Source organism: Mycteria americana, chromosome 12 (assembly GCF_035582795.1).
Source record: "Mycteria americana isolate JAX WOST 10 ecotype Jacksonville Zoo and Gardens chromosome 12, USCA_MyAme_1.0, whole genome shotgun sequence".
NCBI classification, from domain to species: Eukaryota; Metazoa; Chordata; class Aves; order Ciconiiformes; family Ciconiidae; genus Mycteria; species Mycteria americana.
The window spans coordinates 6107932-6132883 of NC_134376.1; the positions used below are offsets into that span (position 1 = coordinate 6107932).

General features: G+C 40.5%; 1 protein-coding gene across 4 annotated transcripts in view; it reads left to right on the forward strand.

Moving 5' to 3' along the window:
• Positions 1-1035: 1035 nt before the first annotated feature.
• The window catches only part of MAD1L1 (mitotic arrest deficient 1 like 1), a 381442-nt gene continuing 357525 nt past the window's right edge, over positions 1036-24952 (forward strand). For 2 of the 4 annotated variants that reach the window (XM_075514957.1, XM_075514958.1), the window contains exons 1-9: positions 1037-1133; positions 2736-2889; positions 4161-4301; positions 6107-6286; positions 7712-7836; positions 8526-8607; positions 9813-9943; positions 11188-11302; positions 12598-12659. In XM_075514957.1, coding sequence (XP_075371072.1) covers positions 2740-2889; positions 4161-4301; positions 6107-6286; positions 7712-7836; positions 8526-8607; positions 9813-9943; positions 11188-11302; positions 12598-12659 — 986 coding nt within the window. In that variant the 5' untranslated portion in view covers positions 1037-1133; positions 2736-2739. Of the gene's footprint in view, positions 1134-2735; positions 2890-4160; positions 4302-6106; positions 6287-7532; positions 7552-7711; positions 7837-8525; positions 8608-9812; positions 9944-11187; positions 11303-12597; positions 12660-24952 lie in introns of those variants that run through there. The other 2 variants (XM_075514959.1, XM_075514960.1) reach the window with 2 other exon arrangements.

Below are 24952 nucleotides of genomic sequence, written 5' to 3' on the forward strand. Positions count from 1 at the left end.
GGAGTTTGAGCCAATGTATTGCCTCTTCTTCTTAAAAGCTAGTGCAATTTATTAGCACACGTAAAAATAGATAACGTTTTCGTGCATGTCAGAATCTGCATCGTCACGTACAATCTGTAGCGCAGCCGCTCAGGATAGACGACTGACTGGAATATTTAGCCTGATGGCTCTGCTGCATTTTCTAAAGACACAGGTTATATTTAGAAATTGCCACTTCGTTGTACTCATAAATCCAGTAAATGACAGTAGGGCAGGGTCATCGCTACTGAGAAGATAATTTCCCCTACGTTGTCAGTAATGTTTTATATTTGACCAATGAAGTTTCTTAGGTGGAATGACAAGACGTTCCTTGGATCCCAGACAAGGAGAGTTACTGATTGAATCGCTAGAATTCTGTTTGCAAAAATAAATTTAGCCACTGCCTTATCTGGAAGTGACAACTTTTACATTACATAGCACTTTTATCAGGCCGACTGTGGCATGAGTTATAAGAGGGGCTGGTAGCACTGTCTGTTTTCGAGGCTTCCAGAGCTTTCTCATTATAAACATCTCATTTGGAATTGCGTACAGATTTATCAAATTGTAACTGCTTTGAAACCTCCCCATCTGCATCTCCATGCTGAACGGTGTGCATGAAAGCGTTATCGCAAGAGCCTGAACTGGGGAGCTGGGTGTTGCTTTGTATATGTTCGGGAAGGAAAAAAGAAAAGATGTCAGTCTGCTCTTGGAGAAACTTTGTTACCTGTGATTGGCAACAGGAACTGGAGGGAGCAGGGCGCTGGCTAAGCGTGTGCTCTCTCCGCTTCTCCTCCGGCTGCAGCTGCGGTGGGGCAGGACGGCTCTGCCCGAGCAGGGGCGTTGCAGCCGGTCCCTGGGACGGAGCGGGGGACAGCGCTTTTGGGGGGGTGGGTTGCGAAGGGGCGGCGAGGGGAGGCCGAGCTCGAACCGCTTTCGCGCCGAGGCGGGGCATTACGGTACGGCACGGAGGCCGCGGCGGTATTGCGCACCTAGTCCCGTCGTTACGGCGGCCCGGGCCGCTGTTCTCGCGAGAGCTGGGCGCGAGTTCCCGTGAGATCTCGGCGCCGGGGTGAGGAGGGAGATCCAAGCGGGGTGCGCGCCGCCGCCCGCGGCGGGTGAGTGAGGGAGGGAGGGAGGGAGCGGGTGAGGCGGTCTCTGGCTTCGCTCAGGTCGGCCCGGCGCTCCCACCCCGCTCCCGCCGCTTGGCCGTCGCGCCTGGCCGGGCCCGGCGGCGTGGGAGCGGGGAAGGGAGGCTGTGCCGTGTCCCCGTTCCTCCCACCCCCGGGCGGCCGCTCGCCCCTCCCGCCCCCCGAGGCGGGGCAGGGCAGGGCTGTGGGCGCTGCCGAGGCTCCGCTCCCCCTCTGCGCCCTCGGGGCGTCCGTGAGGGCGAACCCCCCGCGGTGCCCGGGGCGGCCCGGCTGTGGAGGAGCAGCCCTGCGCCCGCCGCCGCCGCCCTCGGGGGTTTGCCGCGGGGCGGTGGGCTGCGAGGGCAGGGGGTCCCTTGCTCCCCCGAGGCTGCTGTGGCCAAAGGGTGTTCTGCAGCGGGGAGGCGGGGTGTTCGCGTCTTCTTAATTTTTAGCGCTGTTCTTGATTTCCAAACAGGCTTGCTGGAGTCCAGTTACCTGTTGGTAGTGGTCTCTTGAATTTATTTGCGTGTGGTACTGAAGTACTTATTTCGAATAAACGTTTTCATTTGGGTTTTGGCTGTGTGTTGCCAGTGTGCTTCTATTACCAGTTGCCAGTGTTCTTCTATTCTCTGCTTTGCGATGGTATAAATCTAAAGAATAACTGCTGAGAATAACCCTGAGAGAGTGCACAAGCCCGAAAGTTAGCCCCAAGTCTGTGTCTGGTACAAGCCCATGTGAATGTTGTGGGTTGCCTTTCCTGGTTCTGAACCTTCTTCTATGCTTCTGGGGCTTTGTGGGGCACGCAGTCACGAGAGGGACTCGCTTAAGGCTTCTTGAAGTCTCCTGGGAAACCTTGCAGGCTTTTCTGAGCTCCAGGCTTGATTTGTCTTTGGCCTTTTAGTTAGTACCCTTGCAAATTTGAAGGAAGAATTGCAAAAACTTTTACGTGAATGAGGAGACACAGTTTTACTTACAGAAGCAATCTGTGAACTCGGGAAGTCTCGTTGCTGGAAGTTAGGTTCTAAAGTGCTTTTTGGAAACCAGAATCAAGTTGTGCAGAAGGTAGGCTTTGCTGCTAGCATGGAATTAGTTCTCCCTCCCTGCCTCAGATGTTTGGAGGAAGAGTAATGAGTGCTGTTTGTTAGTGTTCTGTGCTGTAGATCTTAATGTCCTGCAACGTTAACTTGTATCCTAGAATGTATATTGATTTTATAGGAGAGGAGAGTTCAGTTTTGTATAACTTATGACAGCTCTTATTTGTACGCTTATAGGCTGAGATTCAGGGGAGAATGTATTTAAATAAAACTAAACCATTTCAGGTAGAAAGCTCAGGGAAGAACAGGCTCTGTTGCATCAGTTTCTCATTTCAGAAACCTACAACTTCAGCCTTGGTTGGATAGTATTTTCTGGTTCAAGTTGATCCCAGCAGTAATCTGTGGATCCCAGCAGTGACTAGCAGATTAGGTTTTGTACCCTGTAAATTGCATTTAGCGTTTCCTCAGGGCAGTGATTTATCTGTTTTGAGCAAAGCAGCCAGTATACCGTAGGTTGCTCTGAATGTTTTGCTGATGACTTTCTGTATCTTTCCAGAGCCATGGAGGACTTGGAAGATAATACAACTGTCTTCTCCACCCTGAGATCCCTCAACAACTTTATTTCACAGCGTTTGGAGGGGGTGTCTGGGCTGGCTACACCAGGATCATCTCAAAGCTCCTTACAGATTCAGTACCAGCAGAGGGTGCAGGTGAGGTGTCCTCAGCTTGGTGATGCCTGCAGTATCACTTCAGTGTGGTTATAGACTCCTTTTGATTCCAGGAATCGGGGTTGATTTTGTTAAGATCTGACTATTCTTTCAAAAATTTATATTCATGCAAGCTCAGTAGTGGAAGCTTGCTTTTGGTGAACATTCTAGAATCTTTAAATTTTTTTAAAGTGTCAGACGTATTTATTTCTGTTCTGTAAAAATTTAAGAAAGGTCCTTTGAATTTCTTCCCTGCTTGTTATATCTGTATACCAGCTCAGGAAATTAAATTGTAAGTTGTTTTCATATTGCTGAACAAAGGAGCTTTATATCTGTTAATATTTTTCTAGTAAGTCATTTTTACCTTTTTTTCACGATCTTCCTTAAAGTTTCTTTGCCTGGACACATACAGGAGAGTTGCATTGTGCTTTCTTGTCTGCTTCTGTTCGTATCCACGTGGGTTTTTTTGATTGTTCCCTGTAGGCTGCCTTATGCTCATAAAGCATGGAGGAAGTTGACAACTTGGATCATCAGGACTGTTTATTAGGCTGGAATAAAGTTTCTGTATTCTGTATCTTAATATAATTTCTATTTCAGTCTCTAAGTATAAAATAAGCTTCCTTTTTAATGTAAATCCGCTTTGCGTTTGGAATGTTGACAAAAATGTATGCATTTTCTGTCTGTGGTACATCTCTGGTTACAGAGATGGTTAGAGGAGGCTCGCTCTGATTAGAGTCTTCATTAGCTGTGTGTTGAATGTACATTGCTTAGATGTGAGGTATTCTATTAATATTGTCTGTGCTCTAAGGTAATTTGAATGAAAAAATGAAGCGTAATGTTGTAGCAGCTAGTAGAAAAACATGTTGTTTTGCTCAGAGGTTAAATTTCATGAGGAGCATGATCTCTGCTTCTTGGTTAGCTGCTGTTACTTTTATGAGGCTTGGGGAGTTTGTAATTAACCTTTTTTTAGATAGAGAAGTACACTTTGTCGGAGTACCTCTAGAAATTGAATGAGAAATTCTGAATGAAGAACTTGAAATTCACTTCTTTCCAACCAATGTTGATTTGATGTGGGTTTCTGAGTGTGGTGTTGAACTCTTGGTTTCCTCATCTGCAGCTGGTGTGAGAAGACAAGTACCACACAGTGATAGTTTCCTTGTAATTTGTAAAATGGCATGCAAGTGTCATCTGAATAGCATGGGGTGGGAGATAATGATATTATTGCAGTGCTGTTAATGGTGTGTAATGTCCCTTTTCACACATGAACTGGCCAGTTGGAAGAACAAGCTGGGCAGATCCACTCCAAATCCCAGCTCCTGCAGGTGGAACGAGAGAAGATGCAGATGGAGCTTAGCCACAAACGAGCTCGCATTGAGCTAGAGAAGGCAGCTAATACCAATGCCAGAAACTATGAGGTGAGTACGACGGTTGCAGATGGCTTGATATCATAGGCCTAAATCAGAACGTACGTAGTGCATCTACGTTGGTGTTTTAGTTTGGATCAGGGATATGCTCTTGACTTCTCCCGTGCCGTGCTTTGGTTTGCAGTGGTATGTCTCAGAATGTGTATAGTCGACTTTTTTGGATGAAACTAAACTGAAAGATGCAGTCCAGGAGCAAGCCTAGTGTTATTCAACTGCTAATGGACACTCTGTCTTCAGAGCAAGACTTCAGCGAATCTGTAGTAAATGCTTCTGGAATGCATTTACTGCGTTTGCATTTACTGCAAACGTGGTGGTGATGTGGGTGTGAAGTTCCCAGCACCAACTGTTTTGTTCTACAGATCCCCTCGCAGTGCATTGCACTAACTTGCTAATGTACACAGGAGTGTCAACGTCAAAGCCTTGTTTGGTTGACAAACTGATGATCGCATCACTAGATGCTGTTAGTTTAGCACTGAAGTTGTTATGAGTAGCAAAAACAAAAGGAATTTGTTATTTGTTTCTCCCAGAAGTATTTAAGCATTTTTCTCCCAGATGAATTTAAACTTCTGCTGGCACAATTGCAAGCATTTAGTTTGTGTGACTGTAGTTAATTGGAATGACAGCAGTGCCAACCATGCACTGTCACACAAGAGAGCTTGCACTGATAAAACACTGAGCCTCACTCGGGGACTAATAGCTTTTATTGATTTCTGGTTTTATGCCTGTATATGTTTGCTTAAGTATGTTACTGAAATAAGTAGTAGATCTGTGGGTTTTGTAAGATAATAAAGGTCTTGTATGTGGCTGATTATTTATAAAGAAATCTTTAAAAAATAATAAGCACGTGGTGTTGTATTTTACAAGGGTGCTGGGTGACAGATTTAGTGTGTAGTTGTAAAATAGCAAGTCAGTGACTAAATTCCTCATTCATCTGAAGTCAGGTGATGTGGGATTAAGCCATGAAGAGTTCAAATGGGAATGTAGCTGAGTCAGTCACAGAAACCCTTAAAATACTGGTACAAAAAAAAGGGAGCAGCACTAATCCAGCAGTGTGGTAATTACCCTGTTCAGATTCTGTGTTTTTTTGAGTCATGTGGATAAAGGTTTTAGGAACCTCACATTGCTTTGCATAATCCTTGCTTACTATGTAAATCTGTGTCTTGATTTGCTTTGATTAGCAAAGCAATTTACTACAAGTTTTTTCAATAAGTGTTAATCAATTTGTGGTAGGAATAAACTGAAATGGTGTATGAAAGGTTGTCAGAGTGCAAAAATATTTATCGTATTCATTGATAATACTGTGCATTTAAACCCCGTTTCTTTTCTATTATAGCCTCATACAATTTACAGAAGTTGCAGAGGGAAGTTTGTCTTATTAGCCCGACTGTTGAGATCTGAGTTTCTGAAAGTCAATTTGCTATGCATGGGTCAGCTTTAAATTGGAGCATCAAATGTTTTCATCTTTGATTCACTGGAGAGTGTGCAGTGGAGTCTGTGAAGCCATGTCTGTATTCTCATATTCATGTCTCAGTCTAAGCGATTTGGAAGACTCTGTCTCCTAATTTTCTAGCTCCATTGCCCTGGGTAGTTCCTTGACATTGAGTTGCTGCTGGTAAGATTTTTGCCCATGCTAGTGCAAAGGTTGAAGCTGTGGTCTGAGTAACATTGCTTCATGATGATGCCTTGGTGACCGCAGTAATGAGGAGTGAAGACAGGAGAAACAAAAACGGCTTTGCCTTTGTGTTACTTTCTTCTTATGTCTCTTTATGTCTCTTTGCATTTTTTTTCTTTGCAAGCGAGAGGCTGACCGTAACCAGGAGCTGCTCACACGCATAAAGCAATATCAGGAAAGGGAAACAGAAGCTGAAAATAAACTGAAAGAACAAATGGAGATGAACAAATCCTATAAGAAGAGCATGGAGACAATGAGTAAGAAGCTGCAAGAGAAGGAGAGCAAATTAGCTGAAGCTAATGAAGTAAGAACAGAGTAATTTTTTAATCTGTTCATAGCTTCAGGTGACTTTGCAGTTCTTGTGACTTGAAAATGCCCTTTCTGATTTAAAAAAACATATATAAAATTGCTGTGTTCATCATCTGGAAATGAGTAAACCCTGGTGATATGCGTCTTTGCTGTCAAAGTTTAGAATCTAACCAAGTCCAGACACAACTGAGCAGGGCAGAAGATGTTGCTGTGTTAATTAACAATGAGGAAAAATTTCTTAGACGGGTTGATAGGGAGAAGGAGAAAAAAGTGCAAGGCAGCATACAGCATCTAGATTTAGAAGTCAGGTTACATGACATTGAGTGAAGAAAGGGGAAATGATGGAGGAGATAAGATGGTAAGTCGGGGGAACTGTAGAGTGGATGAGACCAAAGTTATGTACAAAGTATGTCTCCCCAAAGTGTCTTAAATGCCTGTGTGTTCCACTGTAGAATCAATGCTTGGATAATAATTTCAATTCTTTTGGATGAACAGATCATCTTCTCAACCCTCAACCTTTTCAGATATCATTATAGTTAAGTTCAGCTAGTCCACTTGTAATTTTTCTGTTTAATTTGGTTTCCCGCACCAGCTGTGGATCAACAACCACTAAGTCCTTAAGCCTTCCTCCTGCCTAGGTGTGACTGGAAATGTATCTGTTCACATAGAGCAGGTAAACAGATTTAACGTGCCAGTTATCGGTGATTAAAAACAGGGAGTCGGTGATGGCACGTGAGAGAAACAAAACCCACATATGAAATGTATGCAGCAGTTCTATTTCTGTGTTCTTTTTATTTCCATATCCATCAGTATCAAGATGAGAACCCTACATATCTGTCTGTCTAGAAAACGCCCTACACATGTAATGTTTTGAGATTTTTCTCTTTTTCTCTGTTAAAGGGAGCTGAGTAATGGCTATTTCAAACAAAGCTGTGAGTTTTTCTTTAGAGTTAAGATATTTAGAACAAAATTTTAAAAACCACTGGCCTCTACTTTTGAGGAAGGCATAATACTTCTGGTATTTGGTTGAGACAAACCCAGACATTTTCAATTTTGAAACCCAGACAAAATATATTTGGAATGGTTGTGGGATAATTTTTTTACTTTAATGTATATACTTGTGTTTTATCATCATCTAGCTTTGAAGCTTGATATTTTTCATGCCAGTTTGAGGTCACCCACTTAATAGGCAATGGAAACGACAATTTGGGTGACAGATGAAAGTGACTAAATGATTTTTCTCTTGCCTTTGTTTTTGAGGTGAGTTTGCAGGTCTGAAGGTTTGCAAGAGTGTGGGATTGTTTCTAGATTCAGTGTTTGTACTTTTTAGTTGGGTATGATTTCTGTCTATCACCATCCATAATGTCCGGCTTGGAGAGTCATAGTCTTGTGTGTTTATTCTTTCTTTCCATTAATTCAGACAATCACTATATTAAAGGGGAAAATATCAGATCTACAGTGGAATATAATGAATCAAGAGATGCAGATGACAAGCCAAGACTCTCAGAAGCAGGAACTGATGGAACAGCTGGATGTTCAACATAAGTAAGCGGGGGATGAATGACTGTGGGGAGAAAAAGGCAAACAAAACTTCACTCTTCTGCAGCTGTCATCGCTCAGAAAACTTTCAACAGTGTTTGATTTCCACTCTTCAAAGGGGTTCTTTGATCTGGATGTGCAGGTTGTAACCGTTGTTTGAAACTAGCTCTGAGGTGCAATTTAATTGTACCTTGAGGAAAAAAAATACTTGAGCTTAAAATCTCAGCGATGTCTCATGTTCATGGTAGAGAGTTAACAGAAGGCATGTGGGTGGGAAAGGCTAATCTGAACTTTATAGACTGAACAGACAAAAATATCAAGCCTTAAATCATAGTTGAGGGGTAATTGAAAGATGAGTTTGAAAGTGTGTTTTTCCTTGCTTACTAAGTTCAACTCTTCAGTTTCAAAGGTGCTTTTTATTTACTGTGACTGTATACTTGTTGGTTTCAGAGTTAAGGTGGCTTGATTTTTGGATATTTCTCAAGATGCATCTTTTTATTAAAATGGTATTTTTGTTTCTAAATTAGAGGGAGATGGTATGAGTATGAAACTGTGTGAGAGACAATCTTCTGTAAGAGTACCATATACCTTGTTAGTGGTGTTTGAAAATGTTTGTCAGAGATACTTCTGCATGTAGGTTGTTTCTGGTACATGATTCCTGGGTGCTAAATGCCTCTTGTGTCTACATCTAATAGAAAATGGCAAGAGGCTGCTCAGCAAATCCAGACGTTGCAAGCAAGCCAATCCCTACTGGCAGAATATGAACAGAAGATTAAGGTAAGAAACTTTGTGGCCCATATAAAGCTTTAGTTTTTAATTTCTTCCATGGAAGAACAGAACAGTGTCTTTTAAAAAAATGATTATTGCAAAAATGAAAGGTTAGTTTGCCATATAAGAATCTGATCTGGTGGCCAGCAAGAGCTGCCTTTGGCTAAATTCAATTGGATGGACCAGGCTACCTACAATTAGCTGTAACATGACACACTTCACCTTTTTTCTATCGATTGGATACACCCATGCTTTCTCTATGGAAAGGCGGTTTATATCCTTATGCAGTGCTCTGGTGAAACGTTCTGTTTCATCTTGTGCCAGAGCACAAGATTGCTCTGCAAAAGATTGCTTCTAGAGCAACTTTTTTTCAAATGGTGGAGGATGAACCTAGCAGCCACAGTTACTTTTCTGCTTCCCAGAAAATCCTTCCTCTGGAGTTGAGTTTAGCTTTTTAGAAAGTGCAACTACTTGCAAAGCTTTCAAAACCACACTGACTTAAATGTGAGTATAGAGATGCTTTGTGTCTTTCAAATTAACATATAGGTTGGTGAGAGTGTATCTTTTTCACTTGTCTTATCTTCCTGGGAGAAGTACATATGGAGAGTTACTTTGGTTTGACCAGGTGCTGATAGTGGCATTGCCTGTGGTTGCCGTAAAGTAAAGCTACATTGAAAACCAGCCTCATTGCCAGTTCTGCGATTGCAAGAAGAGCCTTCCTCCATTGAAAGGAAGGGTCTGGAAACAGGATATCAGACTGCAATACAGCTCTAAATAAACTTTTTTTTTTAAGGAAAAAAAAAAAGCAACATTTACCATAATGCTAAAATGCACAGTTTTGTTTCTTTTTGTTCCTAATTCTTGCAGGCCATCCAAGTGCCCCTCTCTATACTTCATTGACGGAGGGATAGAGGACAAGAAAAATCACATATTTGGTTTAGTAAATAGAAGAAGGTCCTTTTAATGATTAGCAGAGATCTTTTTTTTTCTTACGAACTTAGGGTAAACAGGTGTAGAGAAGAGGCCAGCCCAGTGCTACAAGTGGAACAAGAATCATCCCTACTTTGAGCAATGGATTGGACCAGATGACCTACTGAGTTCCCTTCCAACTTCATTCGAGTCATTGATTCAAGTTTAAAAAGTACAATGGAGAAGTAGCTCTTGTGAGTTCCAAGTTAGTCATTGTTGTCCTCTTGTTATCCCATGTTTTCCAGGATTTGGAACAGAAGTTCTCCCAGCAGGAACATGATGCTTTAGTTGTCAAGAACATGAAGGCAGAACTGGCCCGTTTCCCAAAAATGGAGCGGGAATTGCGACAACTCAGGGAGGAAAATGCCTACTTCAGGTGAAAGAAGGGTTCAGTTGTTGAAAGGGTTATCCTGTGTTCTTCTGTACCTGCTACAATTGCACTATATGCACTTTCAAATCCCTCTATTGGGCTTCCATATGGGAAACTTTAGAAGGAAGTTTAAATATTTTGTATAAATACAGCGTATGAATTGAGCAATGTTGTGATGGTTACTAGAGGAGAGGATTTGACAAGATCTGGGTAATCTTCCTGAACACAGCGAGAGCATATTGATCGTTCTGGATGGTGATACCTATTTGTTAGAACAAAATTCAATGTTTAAAGATGGTGATGAACTCTATACAGGTTTGGGAAAGAACATTTCAGCTGAACATTTTTGTAATAACTGTTTTTGTTTAGTTATTGTTACCACTATTTTAAAGGCCTGTTTTTCTAGCATAATGTTTGGAAAGTGTTTTGTTTAAATTTCTAAAGCACTCTGATATAGCCCTCGGTAGAGTAGACTTTCTGGGTTTCTGAAGTGACAATTAATTTGAAAAATTAAATTCCTATGTACTATGAAATAACTTGCCCTAAAGAGATATGTGTGTATATGTATTTTTTCTGAGTAAACTTAATTTCGATCTTGTGGTGCATCTTTAAAAAAGCCTAAATTACATGAGTGATCTTGCCAGCTTTTTCTTATTCTAAAATTAAATCATTTCCCTTGGCTTTGTTCTTGTTAGTGTTTCATTATAATTTTAAGTTGTTTATCTTGGAATCTTTTCTCATGCTTGTTTTTTGTGCACAGAAACATGATATCAACAGTTTAGAGGTAATTTTTTTTTTTTTGAAACAGTTTTATCTCATCCTTGCACACCTCTATTAAAGTAAAAACAAACAGTTTCAATGCTTGCTCAGTCATTAGAGAGTACTCAAAAAGCCTGAGTGTCTGCTGCTCGCTGTGTTCCAACCCTGCATTCAGCCTGACAGAAGATCAGCGGTGGGAGTCTCTTGCTAACCTTCATGCTGTTTTGCCAATCAGTAAAGCAGATACAAAACTTCAGCTTATTTGGACATAATTAGGATGGCACTTAGAGTAGAAAAAAATCAGTTCAATAAAGTTGTGGGTTTTTTGTAGCAGTGGCTTTGCAGTGAAGGTTATAGAAATGAGTCAGTTGAATGTCATAATGTCTGTTCAATGTCACTTGATTCCCTTATAATTCCGTGTGTATCTGGAAGTCTGAGAGAGTGAATTGAGTTGCATGGCTCTTTAATCATTGTTTCTCTTTTCACCATAGGGAAATGAAAGAAAACAACGGATTGCTTAAAGAGGAGGTAGAAGGTCTCCAAAGAAAACTGGAACGCTATGAGAAAGTCCAAGCACAGCTGGTGACTGTTGAATTGGAAAATGAGGTGAGGAGCTAGAAATATTTGGTGGATGAGCAGAATAGGGGTTTCCTTTGTTTCCTGTCCTGTCTTTCAGGCTCTTCCTGTATTGTGTTAGTTGAGATACGATGCCTGTTTTAATTTATGTGTTTGAACCAGGCATTCCCAAACTTAAATGTCAGCATGCTCTCTACAACTACCTGAAAGGAGGTTGTAGAGAGGTGAGGGTTGGTCTCTTCTCCCAGGTAACAAGTGATAGGACAAGAGGAAATGGCCTCAAGTTGAGCCAGGGGAGGTTTAGACTGGATATTAGGAAATTTTTCTTCACTGAAAGGGTTATCAAGCATGGGAACAGGCTGCCCAGGGAAGTGGTTGAGTCCCCATCCCTGGAGGTATTTAAAGGATGTTTGGTTGAGGTGCTTAGGGACATGGTGTAGTGGTGGGCTTGGCAGTGTTAGGTTTATGGTTGGACTCGATGATCTTAAAGGTCTTTTCCAACCGATACGATTCTGTGATTCTATGATTCTATGAGGTGAGCTATGGCAATGAAGGTAAAAAAGGCAAAAGGATATATACTGTTCAGCTGGATATTTTCTCTAAAGAACAATCTCATAATAGTGTCCTTTTTTGGCCTTGCTGTTTCTCTTTTACCTTTCTTCTGCTGGAAATGGTTTTTTTGGCATTAAGCTCTGCCTAGACACAGTGTTGCCAAACAGGCGTGTGTTCAGAACCTTGATACACACTTGGATTACTGCCAATGCTAGCAGAGGGTCAGAATGTGGTCTCAGATGAATAAAATTGTTTTGCTTCCATCCCACCCTGTATCAAGCATACAGTGAACTGTCAGGAGATTAACCTAAATGTGTAAACTTGATCTGCAGAACTATACTTGTGTCTGATCAGGTTTAGATAATACTGTCTGGTATTGACTGAAAATAAAAAGCCATAAGAGGAACTGGAAGAGGAGAAATGGGCACTTCAGCTGCTACAGAACTAGTGTTGAGGATACAACTTTTATTCTCTGCTGCCAAGAGTCTAGTCTACCACGGTCTAGTACAGTGGTGGTCGCTCACAGGGTTAGATAATATATAGTGCTCAAGTGTAACATGGGTTTCGTGTGTCAGAGCTGTGGTGACAGTGAAAATGGTTGTGAGGGCTGGAGAATGACAACCCAAAAGTGCGAGATAAGAAGATAATGAAATCCACAGGAGGAAGAGGAAAGACGCTGAGTTTGAATGGAGAATTTTGAGAAAACTGTGTGGAGAATGAGCTGTTAGAACATTTGTCTGTGTCTCTAACTCTTCTTTTGATCTCTACTCTAGAAACTTCTGGGAAAATTAAAAAGCTGGGAGAAACTGGACCAGAGCACTGGCTTGAATATCAGGTATGTGCTCACAGCTCTGGAGGGAGTTAAAACTTCTAAACTACTTTCCTTTCCTCCTAATCATGTGATCTCTGAAGTGTATTGGTCATGCTTTCTTGCTACCTCTTCTTCATGTGGAAGCTCTTCCAGCACTTTTTATTATACATGAGAAGAACCGTAAGATACAACATGTTATAAAGTATCTTTGGGAACTAACAAATGTTTTTCACCAAGTCAGCTTGACCAATGTCTCTGAGGCCAAGGTTCAGTTTTGAGTTCTTGGAACTTCTTGAATATAGCTACATTCATGTTTAGTTAGAGATTCTGCTAGCTTAATAAGTGAACTTTTAAGAATTTTAGGATATGTCCAGAGAACAGAATGTATGTTACTTGTGACAAATTGTTGTAAATATGATTTCTTTGAAATCTGGATATCAGAATAAACTGCCAGATCATGTTGTAGTGACTTTTCTTCCCTAAAGCAGCTGAAGAACAGTTGTAACTTAGTTATTTTGTCTAATGAGAAATGGAATAAACTGTTTCTTAGAAAAGGGCGGAAAACCCCACCCCCCAATGGTGTTTTATAACACCAGCTAGTCTCTTTGTGTACTGTTACTTAACTCTTTCTGACACCTGGAGCATTGAACCAGATTTTTTAAGGTCTCTGGTCTGTTTGTGGTATAAAGAGGGGCTGGAAATGGTGCATCTTCTGATCATTTTCTTCTACTGCAGAAGGTTTTCTGTGTAGCTACAATGCTTTTGTGTGTCATATGTTTCAGCACTGCTTTGTTTTCTCTAAATATTTACATTGTTGTTACCCTAGAAGGAGAGAGACTTCTGTGTAAATAACTCTCTTGATATGAGCATTATAGTACGGATCACCTTTCATATTGGATCAAGGCCCGAGATGCAACATGAACCACAGAACCTCATTTTACCAGTTGTTTCTTTATTCCATTCATTACACGTGCCCAGTGACAGAGCTATGTCTGCACACTGCTGGGATTGTTTGGAAGTAGGAGTGTCTGGATATGCACGTATGGTTTGGGCACATTACTGCTTCATGTAAAAGATATGTGTGTTCAACTTGGGGAAGCCCCCTTAATTTTCTCAGTGTTTTCTGTTTAATAAGGATAATGAACCTTTTTCTAGAGGCATGCTAGTAGGTAGCATGCTTGAGATTCTCTCCTGCATCTGCTGAGGACGCATACATTTAGATGAAGTTAGAATTGTGCTAAATCTCCTATGGCAAGAAATGGACAGAAATAGTATGAATCCTTTTCACAAAACCTGTTCTATCAGACAGTGGAGTAAAAGCTTTTTACTTACCTCAAGCTGTTAAAGGTTTAATGAGGTAATTTCGCAGCGGGAGATAAATGGAACCAAGTGATTCTGCCTGTTGAAGTCTAATAACTCCTTCATTTAAAATCAGAATATTTGCTATAAAGTGTTAGGTTTTTGATTGGGCCATATTGTTTAGTGCTATTAATGGTGTCTTCTCATACAGAAAAGGGAATTGCTCTTGAGAAAAATCATCTTTTGCATGCAATTGTAGCAAGTGGAACTGGATGAGTTCCCCCTCCCTCTTCCCCCCCCCCCCCCCCCTTTTTTTTTTTTTGTTGCTCAGACTTCTTACAGCATGAATTACATTAATCTTCGGTCAGGGTTATGAAGATGATGAGAGATCATTGTCCTAGTTAGGTTTCTGGAGTATGCTGTTGGTGAAAGTTTGAGAAGAGTTAATTGCCCATCTCATAGTAGAAGAAAATAGGAACAAGTTGGATGGTTGTCCCAAAGAGCCAGAGCAATGTGCTGCTTGCTAATAACTAGATAAGCAAGGAAAAAGGGAATGCATTAGGATTTCTCATCTTTTCTTATCATGTTCTTTGTTGGTACAGAGAATGTAAGGAAAGTGCATATAGTGTGTGGTGTTTTAGGAGAGGATGGTTTTTCATTTCCTCCAGCACTTCCATAGGGCTTGTTCTGTGTCTGCTCTCGGTGGTTTCTGTTCACTGATTACCTGGTCCCAGCAGGCTTTTTGTCAGATTGGCTTATGATCAGACCTTCGACTGTAATTTTATGTAATAATACTTGGAAAGGAGGTGCAGCTTTTAGGAGTGTAGTGGTAATCCTACTGTTTTTAGTACTGGTCTCTTTTTGGTAACAATGAAAGAGCTAAGTATTTATAATGCTTCACCTTTTGGGGGGAAAACAAGTTCATTAACAGTTTACTCAAAGGCTGATCTTATGTTTGCTAGTTCTGGATTCCACTTGTAAGCTCCTGGGTTTTCCTCTTGCTCTCATAAACTATGGAAACAAAGACAGCTTTAGCCCTAGAGCATGTTGATGTATTTGCATTGCTGTTGTGCCGTGTTCTTTCCAGAATTTGCCCTTGGAATTACACCTGCCTTATACAAACGTTACATAATATACTTGTAAGCTGCACAACACCCAGATAATAAAATAATACACACCATAGTTATGTATGGTTCATGTATACACATTATGAATCTACATAATCTTTTTTGTGTTCAATTACATGTCCTTTCGATAGCTTGATCCTCCTACTGCCTACTTTCCGGTATAGTTGGCTCTGTCTTTTATTGTGGATGTAATTTTGTCTTGTAGGTCTTTTTTGTATGTTACTGTTATGCTGCCAGGGATTTTCATACGTTTGTCATGTGTTGCTCTGACTTGATATTCCTGCTATAGGATTTGGTTTCAACTGTAAAAGGAAAAAACACAAAACTCTTTGAAATTCTTGCTTTGCGAGTAGGAAGTCTTACTTATTTCGGAGTTTACTCTCTTTGAGAAGGATATTCACGTATGGCTATTGTAGGGCTTTGTTGTTAGGAAAGAGTTGTGTTGCGAAAACAAGCTTCTTGTACTCTGTGTTTCCAGGATGTGCTGATGTAGTTTGTATTTCTTCAAAATCCAGTATTTGTGTAATTGAGTTGTTGACAATCTTCACTGAAGAACCATGCTAATCATGAGAGACTTGGTTGTTTTTTTCAGAGTTGGACTATTAGCTTAGAGATATTTTCCAGGTGGTTTCTTGGCTGCCATTAAACAACATGCATTTTAACAGAAAAATATTTCTGGAAGGTTGTGTGTGAGAGAAGGCCGGTGCTTTATTTGGATGACAGTGTGCAAAACTATCCAGGAGATGGCATCCTTTCTCCTGCTGCTGGAGAAAACTGGTTTCTCCTCCAGTCTGGCAGGCTCAGCCTCACATAAAAACCATCAGCTGGACACCTTAAGAAGGGTCAGCTAGTCTAAGGGAAATTTTTCAGTATTGCTATCAAACTTTAAAAATCTGTTTAACGCTCCATGCATGCAATCACTGTCTCCTTGTCCAGTACTTAGGGTAGTAACTTGGTATGAAAAAGATTTGTGCATATTTCTCTAACGGCATACAGAGTAGAGTGTTTTTCCAACCAGCTCTGTAAACTTCATATTTACACCACACAGTCTTCATTTTGTCTTGTTTAATAGTTCTTCAAAGCCTGGTTCTTTTCTCCCCACCCCAAGCCTTAGAATTGCATCCTCTAGAGCAGCACTGTGACTGTTCTGACTTTCCCTTCTGCGGCACGTAGAAGATACCCAAATAAAAAATGAGAGTTCTTGTTGTGAGCTTTTAATCTAAATAAGCCTTTTTTGCTGCTGCTTGTCTATGTTTGGCTGGTATTGCCTTTGTCCTCTAATGAATTAGCCAGGTGATTTTGCTATCCATAAACAGATACACCCTGGAGTACAGAATGATGCAAAATGGTGTGCATCAGGTATATTTTAAAGATGAGGTGGTTAGTAAGTCAGATACTGAAGATACTGATGCTGATAATCATTGATGGCAGCTGACAAGGGTTAATGGTAAATTTGTCTTTGTATTTATCCACAAGTGGCAGAAGATTGCAAGTTTAGAAAGGCTGAAGTTTTGCTGAAAAGTTACGGAAATTTGTGAAGGCTGACAGGTGGACCACAAGCAACAGCTTCAGAGGAGTTTTAGTCCAAGCATTTTTTTCTGAGAGAATAAATAGTAATGTGTGATGTGGGGTTTTTTAACTTTGTTGTTGTTGTTTTGTTTTGGGGTTTTTAGTTGGAAGTAGCGACTATATGAAGTTTTTACATTTTCACCTGCTGGGCTCAGAGGTCTTTGTTTACAGAGAAGAATTATTTTATATCGGTGATAGATTTTTTTGATGTTAGAGTAATCAAGGATTGGAAGGCAATCAAATATATTGGTAATGACCTATTTAAGTAGGTCTTTCCTTTTTGGGGCACCATTTTCTGTTGCAGATAGTACTGTCAGCTCAGGCTCGGTGTTTGTGTGTGGAAGATAAAGCAAAAGTTTTTGTTCATATTACTTTTTAGAATCATTTCCTTTTTTCCATGCCCATCACAGGGAAGCAATGGAGAGATCAGCTGTCCTTTTCTGAAGGGCCATGGAATACAGTGTGGAAATTAAAGGTGAGGCTGATGTATTGGAAAGAAAAGTAGTGGGCTTGGACTCTTCTTGCTCAGAGGCTCCAGTCATGGTCTTGGATGTTCTCGAGTTGCATCTAATTGCGGGTATATTGCAAGGCAGGTCTCAGCCCCCTGATGCCTATGGTGTAAGGCTGACCTGGAGGGACTCTTAGGTTTAATGAAGCATGGGTTTGGAGAGTACCTATAGTCGTCCTTCAATTTGCAAGGGTAAATTTAGTTGGCTTCAGTGATGATATCGCATTAAGCTGCTATAGCTGTTTCGCATGCTTGCTGTCCAGGCCTGTAAAGAGAAGTGCAGATTTGACAGGAATTCAGGCCAATGCTTAAGGACCGTTTTCACTTAGTGGAGCCTGCCAGCTGCAGACAGCAGACACTGATCTGCTGACCTGTCGCCTAGAGCCAAAGAAGTGAACCTGTTAATGCTGACCTGGTTTTCTTTCTGAAACATCTGTGGGCTGGCTGGCTGACAAATCTTGGGGACTAGCTTCCTGCAGTGTCTGAGACCAATTAAGAAGAGGAGATAGTGTGAATGTGTATGCATTTCCTCTCTAAGAAAGGGTTTAATTAAGTGGCAAGCATCTCTATTTAGTACAGTGGTTAGCACAGTTGTAATTTGTAATTACACAGGTGCTACACTCAGTACGGGAAGTCCTTCTATGCAGATTCTGCTTTTGGAGTTGGGGGGAAGGGAGGAGAGAGGGAGGGAAAAGGGAATCAGATTTCTTGATTCTGCATTTAGTGGTGGATTAGTGCTCTTTTTTTTCAGTGAATAGAAGAGAAGGGAGAATATTGGAGTTCTCTACTTTCCTTTTTGAATCTTGATTAACTATGCTTAGCTACTCTGCACTCTTTTCTATCCAAGGCATTGAATATCTTTGCAGTAGTGAATGAAGCTCATAATCTTCTCCTTTCTCACAAGGTAGTAATTTACCTTTCTCTGAATGTCCATTATGAATAAGTGGTTACTGGCTTAAAAAAAAAAAAAAATCTGTTGACAGATATACAAAGCAGTGCACGTTGAAATAATTTGAGTTGCTCACATGCGTTTCTGGATACTTAATTAACTGCAACCAATCAAGACAAGACTGAGGGTTACTGTTGCTAGTTCCAGTAATGCCATAATTCTGGCATGATCGCTCCATAGTTGAGCAAATATTTTTATGGGAGTAGCCTATTGTAGCCCTCTGGTCTTTTGTCACCAAGCAAGAAATCTATCTAATTAAAAGTGTTTGCTGGCTGCTGTCTGTAGCTGTACCACTGACCTGAACTTAAGTGCTAATTTGTATGTTTGGGAGGGTGAAGGCGCGGGTTTGTCTGGGTTGGCTAATGGTGGGCCCCCTACTTTAGAGCTAAGTCCCTAATTGGAGAAGAAAATTAGAATTAGCATAGTATGAGGATATTGAAACTTCATTTTGTACATCTAGGTTTTATTGTAAATAATTGTAACTTATGATCTGTGAACATACTGAAAATTGCATGACTGCTGTTTATGAGATTCCCAGTGTAAAACAAGCTGTCTCATCACAGTGGGAATTCCCAGGGCACCAAAAAGGAAGATAAACACTACATAGGGGGAAACACTAATTAAAAAAAAACCCCACACAAACAACAAAAACCGAAACAAAAAAAGAAGCTATGCTTATTAGAGAAACTTTTATAGTTATGATGTCTCAGCTTACCTCATGGAAAGATTATCTGCTGTTGTCCTGTATAGACACAGTGCTACATTTTACAGTTACTTTTAAGAGCTTAATTTTGTCATCAAAAAATTTGCCTTCCACTGAAGTTGAGGGTTTGATAAATGTTAAAGAATTCACTTTGTGAAGAGGGCCAAAGTCACTAATATGCCGCAAGATCCCTCAAAATGGGGCTTTCTGCTGGCTTCTGCACAGGGACTAATGTCATGTGAATTTCTGTTGCGTACTTCTGCCAGGACAAGTTAGTCTCAACTTAGAGCAGTTCTGCCATTCCTGTCACGTGGGGCTTCTGACTCAAGTGTCTGTATGAAAATATTCTGTTCCTGCCTGGTACTTTATGGTTCTGCGAGCACTGCAGCTGAAGGAGGTGGGCCTGCATAGCAGAAAGTAATCTAGAATGGAAGTTTCAGCCAGATTGGTTCCCTCATCAGGTTTACTGTGTGGGTGCATTAATACTTGTCCTCTTCCAAAGCAGGGCAGAGGAAGTGGCAATGAGCAGCCAGGGCTGGAAGGAATCATGAGGATAATCATTGTGTTTATTTAGAAATAAAGGTTACGTGCTCAGTATTTTTAGGACTTAGTATGTGTAAAAGATGAAAGCATTGCTTTAGAAGCATTTAAAATCTTCTTGAGGGAGAAGTGCCTGAACAGTTCCAAAGGGGACCTTGTCTTTAGAGAGTGGGGTAGAAGTTTCAAGAGAAAACTAATTGTGGTTGTCTTACAATAATTGTATGTGTACTGAAGCCACCATTTTTTACATAGAGAAGTCTTGGAGGAAGCTGTCACCTATTGAATGTGACATGCAGCATATGCTGAAGTATTGCTCTAAGCTCTTCTGTTCTTCATTATCCTGTTATCTTATGTTAAAATGTACATTAGTCTTCACTTTCCGCAGTGCCTTAGGTTTTAGCTTTCCTTGACAGAATGCTTTTCATGCATGGTGGGGAGAAAATGTTCCTTTGTCATCTCAAAATCTGAAGCTCCAGTTTTCAGAGTAGTCAGAATGCAGTTTTGGGAGACTTCAGGCCATGTTTGGGTGTTGGGAGGGAGTAATGTATTTAAATATGATGTTTGGAAGTCTGATGTCAAATCTGTGCTTTAGCCAGAGTTTAGTCTTCTCCCATTCTCATGGTGTTGATTCACTTAATTTTAATATGGCAAACATCTGCGCCTCTTTTCATAGATTTCTTAAAATATTGTAGGTCTGGTCCTGCCAGTACTTCACTGAAATGCTGGGCAAAGCTTCCTGCCATATTTTCCTATATGATATTAATGTTCTCCAAAAATGCTGTACTTTTCTCTGATGTTCAGAAATATTAGCGTTCTTTCTCTTTTGCCATTAATGCTTTTATTTCCATTTGACTATATCAGAGTAATAAGTCTTGAGGCTAAAGGAAAGATAGGAAGAGTGTAGAACATAACGGATGAGCACCTGACATCTAGGCAGACTGAGGCTGTAATGTATAATCAGAGAATCAGAGTAAGAAGTAAGCAAGCTCACATCAAAAATATGTCTGTCCTTGCTTTGCATTTCAAAGGTCTGGGAACAGTTAAAGAAACTGTCTGTCCAGGATCACAGATCTAGCATTCTGGAGATGGAGAAAACTATTGAACATGAGCTTAGCACACTATCCATCTTCTTTGTTGAAGAATAATTTCAGGAACTTTTGGTAGTTTGCCTACAGGAACTGTATGGAGAATAATGAAATTAAAGAAAAGATGGACAATTCTTACTAGGGGAATAAGAACTTTATTTTGGAAGTGAAGATGCCAATGGACTTTTTTTTACTGGAAAATATAACTTCTTTTTCCATTGACTCTTTTTATCAGAACACAGAGCATTGTCCCAGCTTGAATAGAGGATGCATTTCCCAAACCAATAAACTTAAGGCTCTTTTTCTGGTAGGAACAGGAGCGGTTTTAGAAATGTGTGCTCGTGTTGTCTTCTGCGCAGCAGGTGATTTATTTGCCACAGGGGACTCCCCAGTCAGACACTTCATTTTGTGTTGCTGCCATATTTCTTGCAAGGAGTGTTTGAGATGCTGTTGAAAAACATTTGGGTAAAAGTAGCTTGCTTTTTTCCAGCATGTAGTGACCCATGTTATGTGTAAATGGCTTCAACTTAGGTGCTCACTCTGCTGTGAAGGAGAAGCTTTCAAAAATACAGACACTTTCATGAAGAGCCACTTTCCTTACATTAAGCAGTCCTGTTTGCCTTAAAGTGAAATTATCATTTAAATAGCAGAGACTAATCAGCAAGGGGATGGTTTGCTACTGTCAGAGAGCTCAAATGCTCGTGCTTGATTTTTATTCAGCCTCTCATTTGGTCATTTCCACAGACTCAATAACCACTATAATCTCTAGCTCATTTTTAATTTTACCTTTTCATTTCCATTTTAGCATCTTTCAGTATTTCAGTTCTAAATTTTCTGCTGGGGCTGTTGGCGTGCTATGCCTTCCCTCTTCCTTAGATGTGCAGTGTTATACCTCATTTATCCCCAAAGTTTTGTTTTTGCAGGGAAACTTTTAAACAAAAAAATGGATCCTGTACATGCTTATTGAGGACGATTTTGTTTTAGTGTAGCAATGCCTTTTTCAAAACCCTTCTCAAAATGCACAGGCCTTTTCTAAGTAGAAGCAAAACAAAATGCTTCAGTAAGTGTTCAAGCTCTTGTATTGCGCTACTCCCTTGTACTAGTGGGCATGGCCTTTATCTACAGGGCAAGGAATCTACCTTCTTCATTGGATCACGGAGTACAAAAGTGGATTGTGCCAGACTAATGTAACAGCTTTCTTTGTCTGGAGAACTGATTATCTTATAAAATAAAACACAATAGATCTTATTTATTTGAGCTTCACTGAAACATTTGATCAAGAGAGCCACTTGGGAAAGTATAAACCATGCGGGAGAAGATGAAAATTAATAGAAGAATCTTAGGGTGTATAAGGAATTGTTTAAGCAGGGATAGATTTAGTATTTTTGAAAGGAAAATGTGAGGATAAGTAGAATTCCTCAAAGGTTAGCCTTAGGATCTGCTTTATTTAGTATTTCTATTAATGGTTTTGGTGCAAAAATTTGGTGTGTGCTGATAAAACTTGGCTAATGATGCCAAGTTCAGAGGATTCATAAATACACAAAAGCTGGATATGCAGAACTGAGTGACCCTAAGGATTAGAGTAAAGAAGTGAGACAAAATTCAGTGAAACAAAGCACAAGGCTCCACGGAACTGGGAGCTGAATACGAACTTCTGTTGTAAAATGTAGCACATGCAGTGGAAAGGACTAGAACGGCTGGGTACTTTTTTACAATAGGATGGCTGTTAATTCTCATGCATAGGATGCACCAGGAGAAAAACTTCCATGGAGGTGGAAGTCTTCAAGTGCCTCTGTAGATGGCCTGGGAGATGCTTCTCAGAGTTCTGGTCACCCACTGTGGAGGAGGATAGTGGAAACTAAATGCTGAAAAGGGTTACTGGTAGGAGCCTGAGAGCCCCCTGAACCAGTGGTGAATGGAAGGACTGGCCTCCTCTAGCAAAGGCTGGCAGGAGATGAAATTGCTGCCAAGAAATACCTTTATGGAGGGGAGGGGAAGGAAGGGGGATCAATATCAATGAGAAAAAGAATCATCTATACTAAAGACTAGCATTGGCATTTAAATCAAATTGCTGTAACCCTGCCACAAATATAGCTAGAAGGAGGTTCTAACTTTTAGAGAGACTAAGTTCTGAATGCAGCTTCCACTGGAGTCAAAAGTACAGAAATTACTGCTTCTAAGTTGAAGCTCCAGAAGGTTATGGAAGTGATGAGTTGAGTTCATAATAGCAAAGGACTAGACAGGACCTAAACTAAAAGATCCTTTTCAGTCCCACTTGTATGTGAATGTGTATGTACTAATCTGTAAGCAAGGGAATGGGCTCAAGAGTAGGAAGAGTGGAGCAGTATATTTTAGTTTGGAATTGCAGGCATTGTTTAATACCAGGATTCTGAAAACTGCAGTTGGGAAAGAGGGGTTAGTGAATGAAAGTAGACCTTGTCCATCTTTCTGCCCACGCAGAACAACAACTGTGGACAGGGACCTGAAGTGTGAGAACAGCTGACCTTTGTTCATGTTGAGAAATAAGCAGTTTGCTGAAAAATGCGCTGAACTATTAAGAAGAGTTTATCTGCCAGTGGAGATAAGACCAAAATATGATTTGTATCGTCTAAGAAGTTTTTCTGAGCCTATTTGGTGCAGGTTATCTTGATGGCGTTTTGCAAATGATTCACTGCTGGTTAGTGCTTAACCTCATCAATGCCTAGAGCAAGGATTCATCCTTCTGATGGTAGCTAGGAAGGTGTTACTTTACTTGTTTGTCTTCGGTTTGTCATCAGTGCAGGGGGGAGTTCTGTACTGGATCAGCCAGGAAAGGCCTAATTTTCAGTTTTAATTGTACTTAATAGCGTAGCTAGCATAGCAATATCAGGATGGGGCAGGAGAAAACTGGAAATATATGAACATTAAACTGTTTCAGTTTTTTAGCATCTTTAAAATGCTCCTAGCTCTGACAAGCTAGCTTAAATGCCTTGTGATATTATGTAAGCCTTGTCCTTAAGCTTCAATCTTTCCTCCCTTGGGACCTCTTTGCCAGTGAATATTTTTGACCAAAGCACGTCTTTACCTGGGCTATATTCTCTTTCCTCAGAAGCTACATTATTAAAGGGAATATGCTTATAAATATACCTTTGTGCATGCATTGTTTGGAGAGAAAAAAATTAATGTGGCTTGTAGTAGTGAAAGCACTGCACAATGTTTTCAACCATTTCTTAAAGGGCGTGGTGAACTTGAAATGTTAGTGATAAGTGCCTCAAGGTTCTCTTGAACTAGCTGTGATTATATAAGTGTTGTTTGTTATTTTAAAATAACTTACAGCACAGCAATTGCCGTGTTGGATTGGATTATTTACTAATCCATCTCTGGTCCAGTGTCAGAGACAATGGTATCCTGGTGTAGATAGGAAAATCCAGAATAACGTGCAAGACGTGAAGCAGATTTTTAGAAAGTTTGTTAACTCTCATCAGCATGGATTTTATTTAAGCATAAAGAATTTTATTTAGTGTCCCCCCACCCTTTTAGAAGTAAAAACTCCTGCAAATGGGAGATACTATGCATAGAATAGATAGAAAAATGGTTTGCTTTGATACTGTTATAGTCTTTCTTATTTGAAACTACATGCAACAAAGTCATAAAGTATTAGAAGTGAGATTCTTAAATTACTGCTCTTTCTATAAATGATGCCTTTTTATCTTGCAGTTCTGTTTAAGGAGACAAAATGAAAAGTGTTTTTTGTCTTAACCTTGTGATTCGATTTTTACTGTGTGGCTGCTCCTTCCTCTATGTACTATGCTACTGTGCTGTCAAATGTATTACGCAGGTTTGTTGGCATATGTCTCTCTCCTCCCTGAACTGATGAGGAAGAACTGCAAGCTATAAAGTCCAGCCTGAAGTGAACTGCCTGAATGAGAGCAGACACTGCACCAGGCTGTCAAGAGAATTGGGCCTATGATAACTGGCAAGATTCCTATTTTGAAGGCAAAGATGGGAGGTGTTGGGGGCTGAGTGGATCCCTGTGTTTAGTGAACACCTGGAATCAGTTAGTGTCTGGAGGTTATTTTCAAAGTGCTGACCTGAACAGCTGAAATAAGGGCTCAGGGCTCCTGTTTTCAAATTAAGCTTTCTGTGGGGTTAGAATAGCTTGTAGAAAATGGAGCCAGGCCTTTTCAGCAGAAAGAATATAAAACGTGCCCAACTATTCCACATAGCCAAGGCAGTTAAGAGGTGGAGCTGTATGGAACCTTCTTTCCCTCCCTGCCACTGATGTAAAATGCAGGGATTGCATTGGCAAAGCTTATTTTTTCAAATATTTGTGTTTTGGTTTTTTTTTTTTTTTCCCTAGTGGCTGCTGATGCACTAAAATGTGTTCTGCATTTATTTTGCTCATCACCTGGCAGCGAAAAGTTTCTTGTAATGAAGTCATGTCTGTTGCAGAATGTCATTCTTGTAAGAGGATGATACATTTTGGAATAGTGCGTTAGAAACCTCTACACATTGAAGCAGCTCTCAACTTTTACTGCCTCTTGTTATAAATGGAAAT